The sequence below is a fragment of the Diplotaxodon limnothrissa genome, linkage group LG15, assembly GCF_057381915.1.
Source record: "Diplotaxodon limnothrissa isolate DT_005_m linkage group LG15, D_limnothrissa_male_GT1.1, whole genome shotgun sequence".
Classification (NCBI taxonomy): domain Eukaryota; kingdom Metazoa; phylum Chordata; class Actinopteri; order Cichliformes; family Cichlidae; genus Diplotaxodon; species Diplotaxodon limnothrissa.
The window spans coordinates 18,958,557-18,970,750 of record NC_140610.1 but is presented as its reverse complement, the minus strand read 5'-3'; the positions used below and the strand labels follow the sequence as shown (position 1 = coordinate 18,970,750).

The 12,194-nt window shown below is 40.1% G+C and overlaps 1 protein-coding gene across 2 annotated transcripts; it reads left to right on the top strand.

The window, feature by feature from the left end:
* On the top strand, positions 1 to 9,405 carry pcmt1 (protein-L-isoaspartate (D-aspartate) O-methyltransferase). 2 transcript variants are annotated; one of them, XM_085372436.1, is made up of 8 exons: positions 1 to 181; positions 4,973 to 5,077; positions 5,169 to 5,200; positions 5,947 to 6,051; positions 6,246 to 6,366; positions 7,404 to 7,489; positions 7,696 to 7,865; positions 8,400 to 9,405. In XM_085372436.1, the coding sequence occupies exons 1-8, from the start codon at positions 1 to 3 to the stop codon at positions 8,410 to 8,412; spliced, it is 813 nt and encodes a 270-aa protein (XP_085228562.1). In that variant the 3' UTR covers positions 8,413 to 9,405. The 2 variants fall into 2 exon arrangements, with proteins under 2 accessions (XP_085228562.1, XP_085228563.1); XM_085372437.1 differs by having other exon boundaries at positions 7,696 to 7,923.
* The last annotated feature ends 2,789 nt before the right edge of the window (positions 9,406 to 12,194 follow it).

The following is a 12,194-nucleotide window of genomic DNA, read 5'->3' as shown; positions in this document are numbered from 1 at the left end:
ATGGCCGGTGACGTATCCGCCGCTCCGCCGTCCGCTCTGGAGGTTGTCAGCTTCATCGGCAAAACGGTCGGCGCAGGCGCGGCACTGACAGCTGCTGTCTACTTACTCCGCAAAGTCTGCTTAATAATGGCCTGGAAATCAGGAGGAGCCAGCCACGCAGAGCTCGTCAACAACCTCCGCAGTGAGTCTGCATGTTTTTCTAAAAAAAGCGGCGGCGGTGGCAGCGACGCTTTTGCAGGTGCGTCGCCTGTAAATGGTTTAGTTTGGACGTTTAAGGTTAGCACAGAAGCTGGCTGGTTGCTAAGCTATGTGGTATGTTGTTGTTGACCTAGCAGCAACTCTCTCCACCCCTTTCCCAATTCACGCAAGGTAAAGATGCATCCCTTGCTGCGTTTGCAAATAACCAAGCCAACTCTTAACACTCAAATGACCTCTCCTTTGTTTGCAGTCAAGGGATTTTTGTGCAGCTAGAGCTTTTCGGCGAAGGTAGCTTAGCCTGCTAGCTCTATGTGCGTCATTTGGGACGCTGAAAGCCAAACGGCAGCGGCCCTGCCCACATCCACTAACGGCTGCCCGTGTGTCGTCCACTTTCACGCTGAATTGCAGTGACAGCTATGCATGCAAAAGCTCAGTTCGTATCGGTGGGTGAGTGAAAATGGCAGCTTGCTGTGTCACAGCTGCGGTGGGAGCAGTGACTCAGTGCTACTACGATCGATCCCATCAATCCCACATGGTTCAATCATGCTGTCATGAGGTAGCGCGAAACTTAGTCACTGACAGCTCTGCGCAGGCATGTTTCCCACATGCATTTCTGTAGACCAGAGAGTCCACTTCTGGTATAAGGTTATCTCCCAGGGCTATTTATAAGCTTTGCAGCTCAGCATATCATTACAAGCTTTAAGCTTTTGGCCGAAAGCTCTGTGGTTTGGGCCTTGCAGGGGAAATGTGCTTCACAAAGGAACAGTAAACCAGGGGTTTTCTGACTCCAAACAGTCGTTCTGGGGTTGTTTAATACAAGTTTGTGCATGTTTCTTTTATTTGGTTATTAGTAGCAATATCGTTGAAAAATATTTTTTTTAATCACGACCCTGGTAACTTTCCTTTGATGGATGGCCAAAACGTCTTTGGGTTTTTATTTGTAATATGCAGGGAAAAAACGGTAAACACGACTACAACAAAACTGATAACAGGAAAGGGGGAAGCAATTATACCAAGTGTGCAAAACGCGCAGAAGTGCTAAAGTAGCAGCTGAGATATGGTCAGTTTAGAGTGTAGATGAGACAGAAAAAGAGAAAAACCCATGAAACATCAACAAAATAAATAATATAATAGGTACAACAACATTAAAGCAGATAAAATAATAAAACAATTACAAAATAGATTAAATAATGAAGTAAATATTTAAAAAAAGGCCCTGGTTAGATCATAAAATAGAAATAAATCTAGAAAAAGGAACAGACTAATCAGTGAATACAAATAAACTCATGCAGTGCTTAAAAAAAAAAAAAAATCAGCAGAATTGCACCCCTCCCAATCTGTGACCCTGATAAGGATAAGCCAAAGAGGATGGAAAATATTAGTTAAAACAAATGAAGTAAATAACATTAATGTCTATAAAGCATTCTCAGTGAAAAAGCCAGACAGAAAAGGACAATTTGAAGTTTTGAACACTTCCAGCTCCTCTTGTGTCAGTGTTATAAACTAAAAAAAATTTAGGCATGAGCAAATCAAATCCTAGTTAAAGAGACCGAAGCCGGTGCCAACATTTCTGAATCTGTAGGAACACCCCTGACATATTTCTGGGTTCATAAATGAGTCCACACAGCTTTCCATTACTCCATTATCTTTGCTGCAACAATGAAACCATTGTTTTATATATAAAAACACAAACAAACAATAAAATAAAATAAAAACTCAAATGAAAACTGACAAATTCATGAAAGGAAAACCTTTTCACGATTAAAACTACGCCCAATTAAAGGTTCATACTTGGGGGGAAAAAAACCCCTACAACCTTTTAAGTAATTTTCTTTTCTTGAACTTTCATTTATTTGTTTTCAGTTGAATTAATTAATGTGAATTAAACTAAAAACGCCACAGGCTGCTGGGCAGTGGATTTGGGCTTTTATGGATGGAAACAAAGGACATAATTACTGTGGAACAGAAGAAGACGCGGTGATTCGTTTATTGCAATTGTCTTGTTTTAATAAGCTTTGGAAGCCAAAATTCTCATTAACATTAAATTTTGCTTACATGCCGAGCTCTAGCTGGACCTTTTCAAGCCTTAACCTCCATCCAGCTCCTTACCTTCAAGAAGCCTGATGATAACTGAGTCATCAGCTAATTTTTTGTTTCTATAACTGCTGCAGGACTCATTATTGTACATGATGATAAGTTTCATTATTAACAAAAACTTGCACCTGGTGATATTAATATGGCTTTAGTCCATATTAATGGTGTTATGAATTTAACTGGGAACACTTACTGGAAATAGAAGCATAAAAAGCAACAACATATAAAAAGAGTCAGGATTACCTTACCTAACCAAAGTCTATGTACTTGCTTGTTATTTTGGGGTGTTTGCTGAAAAGAAAACGTTCCTTTTAATGATAATTACATCAAATTAACTGAATTAGCCTTAGCATTAAAACCCTTTTTTTAGTGAATCTGTACAAAAAATACATTTTGTATTAGTCTGGTGCAAACTGAAGTCAGCTCAGTGTAAAGTTTTACCTGTGTGGTCATTACTCGCTCCACTTAACTGGACACTGACCCATTTAGACACATGAATGGCTTGAAGTTAACCTGAGTTTGCGTAAGCTGCATTTAAGCAGGTCACACGCAGGACGCATGCTAATTCCTGAGTTCTTCATTGTCTCTGTCCTCCTGGTCAGCGCTCAGGACCGGTCAGAAGGTTATTGGTTTGATGCTGAATGACTCATTCATCTTTAAAGTTCAGCAACTAGTCCTGTGCTCTAGGAAATGTGAAGCATGCCTCTAAGTTGTTCACCTTGTGGGTTTCAATTTTAGAAACAGTGTGAAGTTGGAGTGTTTGCTTGGTGAATAATTAAGGATGGGAGGATCGTGGCTTGAAATGAGCCATTAGATATTAGTTGTAGATGTTCGCCTGGCAGCTTGTTTCTGTGTAATGTATCCTAAAGTGGCTCATGGATCAGAGGGTGAGGGGAGTTGGTGATGACAGCAGAGCCGGCTGTCGTTGGCTTTTTCCTGCCTCTGGCACTCACTGCTAAAGGATCCCGTTAGGAGGGATTATTGTGAAGACGCTTCTTCACGAAGCTTTTTTGTTTGTTTCTTTGGTGGCCTGTCTGTAAGCTTTGGTGTTTCTCTGCTGCACACATACTGGTCAGCACATATGGGTCACAGCCTGTGTTTAGGCTGCAATTTCTGCATTTTCTTCTTTGACAGTAGTCAAAAAAAATGCTTACTTTGATTTTCTTTGCTTTTTTTTTCTTTGGTTTGCAACTTCATCGTCATCATGCACATTCTCATCTTCCTTCATCTTATCTTCCCCGAGAAGAAATGCTCAGTGCGTCATAGGAACTCTCCTTTCAGCTCAAGCTTATTGCAGCATAATTAAGGATTGGTTCAGGCTCCTCTGATCCAGCCCTAACTCTGTTTTGTCAAAAAGGAAAGCTTTAAGTCCAACCTTAAAAGTAAAGAAGGGTGTCTGTCTCTTGAAGCCAAACTGGGAGCTCATATTGGAAGGCTCTGCCTCCCATTCTACTTTCAGAAACCAATGAAGGGGCCAATGAAGACAAGCTGATATGGGAGAAACATGACCTGTCTTTCTGGTCCTGGTTGGCTCTCATGTAACATGGTATATACTTTACCCCACTTCTTTCTTAAAAACAAGATCCAAGTTGAATTTTACTTAAATTTCACTTAAATTAGTTGAATTTTACTGAAAAATTTTCATAACCAGGGATGGAGATGGAGGGACCTGATTCGCTCAGGCAACACCTAAAAGGAGCAGCTGAAAGCATAAGAAAACATCATCTTACTTTTGCCTTGCAATTGTCACCTGGTTGTACAAACCCCAATGCAGAGGCTTTGGGTCCCACAGTGCGACAACCACAGTTTTCCCTGCTCTGACGTCTGTTTATAGCTAAACGGACACAGTGAGCTGAGCCTTCACGTTGCACATTTCATCATGTAAACATTAATTTCTGCCTTAAAACACCAAATTAGAAAAATTTTCCCACGATGGCTCCAAACATCCAGACATGTGTGAGTGATCTTGGTGTTGACCAAAATAATTGTAATTTTGCCAGTAATCCTGATTTATTTCTTTACTTTTTTCTCCTGATCATCTTTGGTATATTTTTTGAAAAACACGATCATACATGCCTAATGGGTTGATAAAGCGTGTTTGTCTTCCATATAAACAAGGGTTTTGGCCTTCCCTCAAATTAAAATCACCAGACTGATAAGAATAATTGCTTAATTCACTTAAGCATGAAGCATGTGTTTATGCATCTTAATGGTCAGAAATAACAGAAAATACTCGTATTTCCCTGGAGTAAGGCAACACAGATGTTTTGCTTTAACTTTGTGTGGACTGCTTGTACTTAGATGTGTAGTCACCCCCTTGAAACTTTGTTCTGAGCCAGGAAGAATAATAAATACCTGATAAATTACTATACTTTACTGCAGTGATGCAAAAATATGAAAATCCAGTAGTTTGTTAGAGCAGTCCTGTTCATGATTTGGAAAAATGAGGCTATGTACTAGTAAAAGTAGTTTATTGTTGTGAATTTGCTGTCTCATATCTCTATATTGTGTCCTCCTTCATTCTTTTTGTCTGTCTGATTCTGCTGCGGGATTATGTAATATATATATATATATATATATATATATATATATATATATATATATATATATATATATATATATATATATATATATATATATATATATATATATATATACCTTGTTCTTTTTGCCTCCTCAGAAAATGGCATTATTAAATCTGACAAGGTCTACGAAGTCATGCTTGTCACAGACCGAGCACATTTCTCTAGGCTTCACCCTTACATGGACTCGCCGCAGTCAATAGGTACGTCTGCTTGTGTACTCGCTCGCGCATCGCCGCACGGAGATCTGAGATTCAAACTAACCAAACCTACTTCCTGTCTTTTAACCAAAAGGCTATCAAGCGACCATCAGCGCCCCACACATGGTAGGACTTTAAAGACTTTCAGACATTTCTGCTCCCTGTGAATCACAGCTTTGAATGGTTTTGTTGTTGTTATTGTGAAGCTTGGTCCCATTCAGTCATTCCTAATCATCTATTTTTAGTAGATAACAGTAGCAGTTAACCAAATCCTCACAGTTTTGTGCATTTGTGCTCATTGTTGGCATGTTTCAGTCGAGTAATAGAAGCTTAAAGTGGATCCGTTATGTTTTTCCTTATTTGCTGCTGTTGATGGCACGGGAGATGCCCATTAAACATGCCCAGGGTTTTCTTTTGTTTGTTTGTTTTTATTCTACTTTTTGTTCTGGATGATGTCACAGAGAACGATGTTTCCCAGATGTTAGCTTTTTATTGAGGTTTTTGTTCATTTATTTTTATTGTTATTTATTTTTTTGCAGAACTAATCATTTACACCTGTAGTTCCCAGGAAGGTCGCGTGAAACTTTATGGCGTCTGTGGCAGTAAATCATGGCAGCAGCCTCTTATAGCCCTTTTCTATTAGTATCATCTCGACTTGGGAGAGGAGCTAAAACGGCTTGTTTCAGACAGAAGGAATCGTACAAAGCTACAAGAATAATAAATATAGAGCTGAGGATGAGCAGGATAGGTCCACTTTAAGCATGAAAAACTGAAACAAGCCTCACAGATGGCCTGCGCTGGGATTACCGTGTGTTAGCCTGTGCTGTGTGAGTGATGGGTTGAAATGCTATTGTCTCGTTTTGCCTCCCCAGCACGCCTATGCCCTGGAGCTTCTACATGACCAGTTGTATGAGGGAGCGAAGGCTCTGGACGTCGGCTCCGGCAGTGGGATCCTGTCGGTTTGCTTCGCACGAATGGTGAGCCACACACGCGACGGGTAAACACAAACGACTTCTCTTTGGTGGCATTGTTGATTAATTGAGCTGATTGATCCACTAATATGTCAACCAATCGATGAAAATCAATCAGATTGACTGCGTTGAACATTGTGAACGTCGTGATTGAACTGAGCGCGCCCCCCACACTCTCTTCATCCCTCTGCGCTTTACAGGTAGGTCCTAAAGGGAAAGTTATAGGAATCGATCACATCAAAGAGCTGGTAGATGATTCTATAAACAACGTGAAGAAAGATGACCCCAGTTTGATAACATCGGGCCGAGTCAAGCTAATAGGTAAGACATCGCGGATGAAAGCTTTATATCTTTGTTTTTTCAGCAGACGTTTGTGGGTTTTGAGGAAGGGCTGCTGCTTCCTTGATCCGACCGAACAGCAGACAGTTTAATGTTCCCCGGTGGAGAAAAAGGCAGCAGTCAGTAAACAGTGTGCAGCTCTAAATAATTGAGCAGTGAGGACTTTTACCTCCTCTGAAGGGGGGTTCAAGAGCAGTTCAGTGAGGGGATTAATAAGAGCAGTGATGCTTATTTTTTCATTTCTCTGTTTCGTCTTCCATTTCGTAAATCACTTTTTACTGTATGTGATTACAGGTGGTTGTCGGTTTTATTAATAGCAGTGCCTTTGTTGATTTATGTTTTCTTGGTCGCATTCTTTATCAGTTCTCTTTTGGATTCCTAATCGGTTTTCTGTGGTTAGGCCTCTGCAGGTTTTCACCATCAGCGCAGCTGTTTTGCTTTTACTCGGTCTGAAGAAATGGCATGCACATGATTCAGGTTTGCAGAAGCTGCTCTGCCATGAGTCTGATTTCATTGTTTTATGTTGCACAACTGTTGCCAGCAGCGACTAGTGGAGTCTGATAGATGGGCAGCCTGGATTTCAGACCTTATTCTGAAATCTTTCTGTATTTAGTCTGTTAATAACGGCACATACGGGTAAAACAAAATACTCGCAACTGGGAGATAAAAAGAAGCAGACCAAAAAAAGATTTGTCTGCTGATTGATTAGGTAAAACACAACTAATGATATTTAATGGCAAAGTAAAATTAGAGACACCCTTTGAGTCTATAAATGTAAATAAACAAAAGCAATCTGTGATATGAAAGTAACTCCCAGCCCTAAAATACTGAAATATACTAATATTGAGATGCAGTTTTATCAGCATTACTCGGCTATTTCTGGCTTCTCAGATCAGGTAAATTGTTATAAATGTCAGATGCAGCATTGGCCAAGTAATGTGTCTCGTCCCACCCTGTGGGGACATCCATCAGTGTTTTCAGTGCGACAGCTTGTGACTGACGTTCTGCTGCTGTTTCAGTGGGAGACGGGCGATTGGGCTACACTGAGGAGGCGCCGTATGATGCCATCCACGTTGGCGCAGCTGCACCCACCGTTCCCCAAGCTGTGAGTGTCTCTGAATTCTGCTGAGCACATTGTTACCCTTTACTTTACAACAAAGGCTGGATACCTAAACTGTAAACCTGCTTCATATTTAATTTAGTGTGTTTTTATATCTGATCCAGTATGACTGTATCTAAATAGAATCCCTGGAATGTATTTTTAAAGCTGACTTGCTGTCCACCGCTGCCTCTCCCTTCTGCCTCCCTCAGCTTCTGGACCAGTTGAAGCCCGGCGGGCGGCTGATTCTGCCCGTAGGTCCGGCGGGGGGAAATCAGATGCTGGAGCAATATGACAAGATGGAGGATGGCAGCACCAAAATGAAGCCCTTGATGGGGGTGATTTATGTGCCTTTAACAGACAAAGACAAGCAGTGGTCCAGGTGGAAGTGACTTCCTTGTCCCTCTCCTTCTCCCTCTCTCCTTCTCACAGTGGCAAAGGTGAAATGGTGTGGCTTGGAGCAAGGCAATGGATCACAAGGGGCTGCATTTTGCTGCTTGTTGACATTTTTTTGCTTCTTCCATACCATACCAACTAGCTGCACGTTTCCTTCATCTTCTTTTAACCCCCGTAGCTCTAAATTGGTCTCAATAAAAGCTGCCTGATTAATGCACTCTGCTCTGTTTCAAACATGAGGGAATGAGCTGAAATCACAGCAGGTTGAAGGCACATGATTGGTTTCAGGAGCATGACTGCTTTGCCAATTTGGAAGCTTATTACCCAACTTCAACTCAACTACTTTATCTGATAATCTTTGAAAGATGAAAACAACTTTTCTAATGACGTTTTATCTTAACATGTTGCATGCGGTCTTCTCTTTTAACTCTGTTTGCATGACAGCAAGATTTCTGTTTGTTTTTCTTGCACCTTGCCTCAATTTTTGTGTGTTCTAATATTTAAAATGTGTTTCTCACAGGGATGAACTTTGAAGAGGAACGCAGTCCATAATCCACCTTTTAAGTTTGAACCTGGAGAAAACTTGGAATGGGTCGGACAGCCCTTGACATTTTGTTCAAAGCATAACAAACGTGCTCTTTTTTTGTTTGTTTGTTTGTTTGTTTGTTTAATTCTAACAACGGACTAGAGTTTCACATTTGATGACAGCCCCGAGGGGCTGCGAGGAAAGACTGCTTGACGCTCTGCACAGAAATATCGGAGAGAGATTTATTGTTTTTGTTTTCCAGGTCTGCATCCTTTTTGGTTTGTGTTCGTTTTAACCGCTGGATTTTTAGTTTTTCTTTGTTTTTTCTTTTTGTGGTTTCACCATTTGATTTGCAGTCAAACATTTTTCACAGCATTACATTTCAGCAGCATCAAAGCTGAATGCAGGAGGAACCCCGGACAACCAAGACGAAGAACGCCTGAGCCTGTTAGATAAATCACCTAGCTACAGTCTCTGTGTGTGTGGATCATAAAAACTGTAGACTTCTCTGCTAAAGTATCAGCTTTCTTCCCGTGGCATCAGTGTTAAGAACACAAACACACACATAAATTAACACACAAAGCCTGATGTAAACCCCCACCACACACACACACACACACACACACACATCCTGTTTTCATGTGCAGCACGTAAAATAAGTATCGGATCGTACCGAACATACTCCGAAGGGAGCAGAGCACTAATGACACCGACACATACGCACGCACATACAGGCTGTGCTTTCCACTTTGATGTGTTGCTTTCTGTCACTGGTTTCCATTAACAATTTGTGCAGGCTCCTCTGGTGACTGACACTAAATGGGGAAAGTCACTGCTTTGCCAAAATAAACTCCAACAATATAAAGCAAATGAATGTCTGTTTTCTTGATGGAAAAAAAAAATCATGAAATTTAAAAAAAAAGCACATTTTATTTTGGGTGATCTGAGTGATGGATTATATTTGGCTTTCACAGTTGCTGGAATGGCATAAAAATAAAGAGATGCTTATGTTTTTGTCTGCCTTTTGTTATTGAATCTGTTTTGTACAAGTCTTATTTGCACTTGCTAGACACAGTGTTAGGTACACCTTACTAATCCTGGGTTTTCCTTCAGAGATAACTTAATTCTTTGGATTCAACGAGGTGCTGGAAACACTAATCAAAGATTTTAAACTGATAGCATCGCACGGTCACGCATCCATGGTGTGAATCACCTGTTTCACCACATATCAAAGGTGTTCTATTGGATTAGGAACTGGTGACTATTGAGGACATGCAAATCATGTTCAAGAAACCAGTTTGAGATGATTTGTGACACGGTGTGTTATTCTGCTTGAAGGAGGTGGTTCAAAGGGATGAAGATGATCACAAACCATATTCGGGTATGCTGTGGTGTTTGAATAGAAGAACCTTAATAGAAGAAAACATCTTCAACATCATTACGCCACCACCAGCAGCCTGAAGCTTTGATACGAGGCAGGATAGAGCCATGCTTTCATTCAAATGTGACGGCAGTAATCAAGACTCCTCACATCTATTCAATACGATTTATTCATAGAGCGCCAAATCACAACAACAGTTGCCTCAAGGCACTTTATATTGTAAGGTAGACCCTACAATATTACATAAAGCACTGGTGAGAATCAGGTATGCTTTTAGAGTATTCTATTGACTAATTGTGATGAGTCTCTGCCAACTGTAGCATCAGTTTTCTGTTCTTAGCTGACAGTAGTGGCACCCAGAATGGTCTGCTGATATAGTCCATTTGCTTCAATGTGTGATTCAGAGATACCGGGGGTGTAATGAGTGGTTATTGGAGTTGCTATTGCCTTCTTTTCAGGTCAAAGCAGTCTGGCCATTCTCTGATATCACAATGCATTTCTACCCAGAGAATTGCTGCTCACTGGATAGTTTGTTTTTCAGACCATTCTCTAAACCCTAGAGATGGTGGTTTGGGGAAACTCCCAGATCAGCAGTTCCTGAAATACTTGGATGAGCCCATCAGTCACCAGCAAACATGCTACATTCAAAGTCACTTTAATGGCCTTTCTTCCCCGTTGTGATGCTCAGTTTGAACCTCAGAAGTGTTGTCCTGACCACATCAAAATTCCTAAATCCACTGAGTTGCTTGCAGTGATTGGCTGATTTGCAATAAGGAGCAGCTGAACAGGTGTACCTAATAACGGAGCAGATGAGTGAGTAAGTTGGTACTAAATCTAGAATCAGTTCCATGTACAGCCACAATAGAAGACACAAAATGGCTGGGCATACCTCGATAGAAAAAAAAGATTAACAGATTCAGCCTTCAAGTTCTCTTCTCCATCAACAGTCGAGTCACTATACTTGTTGAAATATATGCTGATTCTCTAAAAGAACCAAGGTGGAACTGGCTCGGCACACCATCAGTAAAAAAGACAGGGCTGTGATAGAAATCCAGTTTTCTTCACGCCAAACCCTACACTGCGACAAAGTAATGAAAAGTTGGTTGTAAAGCAAAATGATTTTAAACGATTTTTTCTTGACACGATGGACTAAATGTTTGATTATCAAAATTCCAGAAATACAAGAGGGAGAGACGAATCTCTACAGATATGATGATCATCTCTAAATAAAATCGTTTTGGCAAATCCTGTTGTTAACATATATAACCCCGGTACTTTTTAATTATATAATAAACTTTAATATGTTACATGAAAGACAGCACTTTGGGGGAATACATTTATCAAAATAAATATATATATAGATATATGGAATACACTCCAATTATGTTGCCTTATTAGAGAAAAATACGCAACAAAATCATACAGGACTAGAAATTCACCAAAAGACTTTGCTATAGTTTTATATGATTCTGGCAAACTTTAAAGGAAACATATCATAATTTCCAGCCGCATAATATAACATTTTTGACTTAGCAAGAGTAGCTTCATATGATTCATAGTTCAAAATAATGCTTATTATTTTTATTTGGCATACTTGGCTTTAAAACAGACTATGCTTAAATTCAGGGGACTAAAGGTCAGCAGAAAAGCTCATGAGCAAAGCTTCGAGTGTTTAATTTTTCATTAAAAAAATAATGTTCATTAAACTTCACACTTTACCAAACTCACTCACACCCCACCTACTGTGACTCTATGCTCTACAGTCTGAGAAACAATGCTTTATTTTTCTGTTTATGCAAATATTTTATTACAGGCTGTGTTGAATATTTTGGCTGCCTGACCTTTGGGGACAAATTAAGTACACTCTGTTTTTCTGAATAGCTACAGGCCATAAACAGAAGGTTTGACAGGTGGGTTGGGTTTCTGTCCTCAGACCCATGAATGTCCGTGTGGCTGATGTGACCAAATTTGGAATATCTGCTCTCACTGACATCCTAAAGAACCAGCAGGAAGAAAAAAGGACCTGAAACAGCATTTAACAGAGTCTGAAGCCTTCTCGCTCACATATGCTGACCACATGATTAGACTCTGATTATGTTTGACATGAACATCCACCATTGCAAAAGTGTGTATATGTGTTTATGTACATGAAAAAAATCAGGTCCTATAGGACTGTAACAGGCACTCGATGCTTTTTGTGTCTGCCGTACGGCAATTTAATGGGATTAAAACACACAGCAAAAATATGGCACATTAAAGTCGCACAGAGGCAGAAATAGCGCATGTTTTGTGCAGTAAAATGAACATGTTTGTCTCAAAGTAACCAGTGTTTAATTAATCAGTTGTAATAGATAAGACAAGTGTCTATTTTAGTATCTGTATCAGAAGTAAAGGAGAAACGCTGATAT

Coding starts and splice junctions, on each gene's coding strand:
- pcmt1 (XM_085372436.1), top strand. CDS start 1: ATGGCCGGTGACGTATCCGCCGCTCCGCCGTCCGCTCTGGAGGTTGTC. Junction 5,078..5,168: donor GGACTCGCCGCAGTCAATAG/GTACGTCTGCTT, acceptor TTTAACCAAAAG/GCTATCAAGCGACCATCAGC. Junction 6,367..7,403: donor GGGCCGAGTCAAGCTAATAG/GTAAGACATCGC, acceptor CTGCTGTTTCAG/TGGGAGACGGGCGATTGGGC.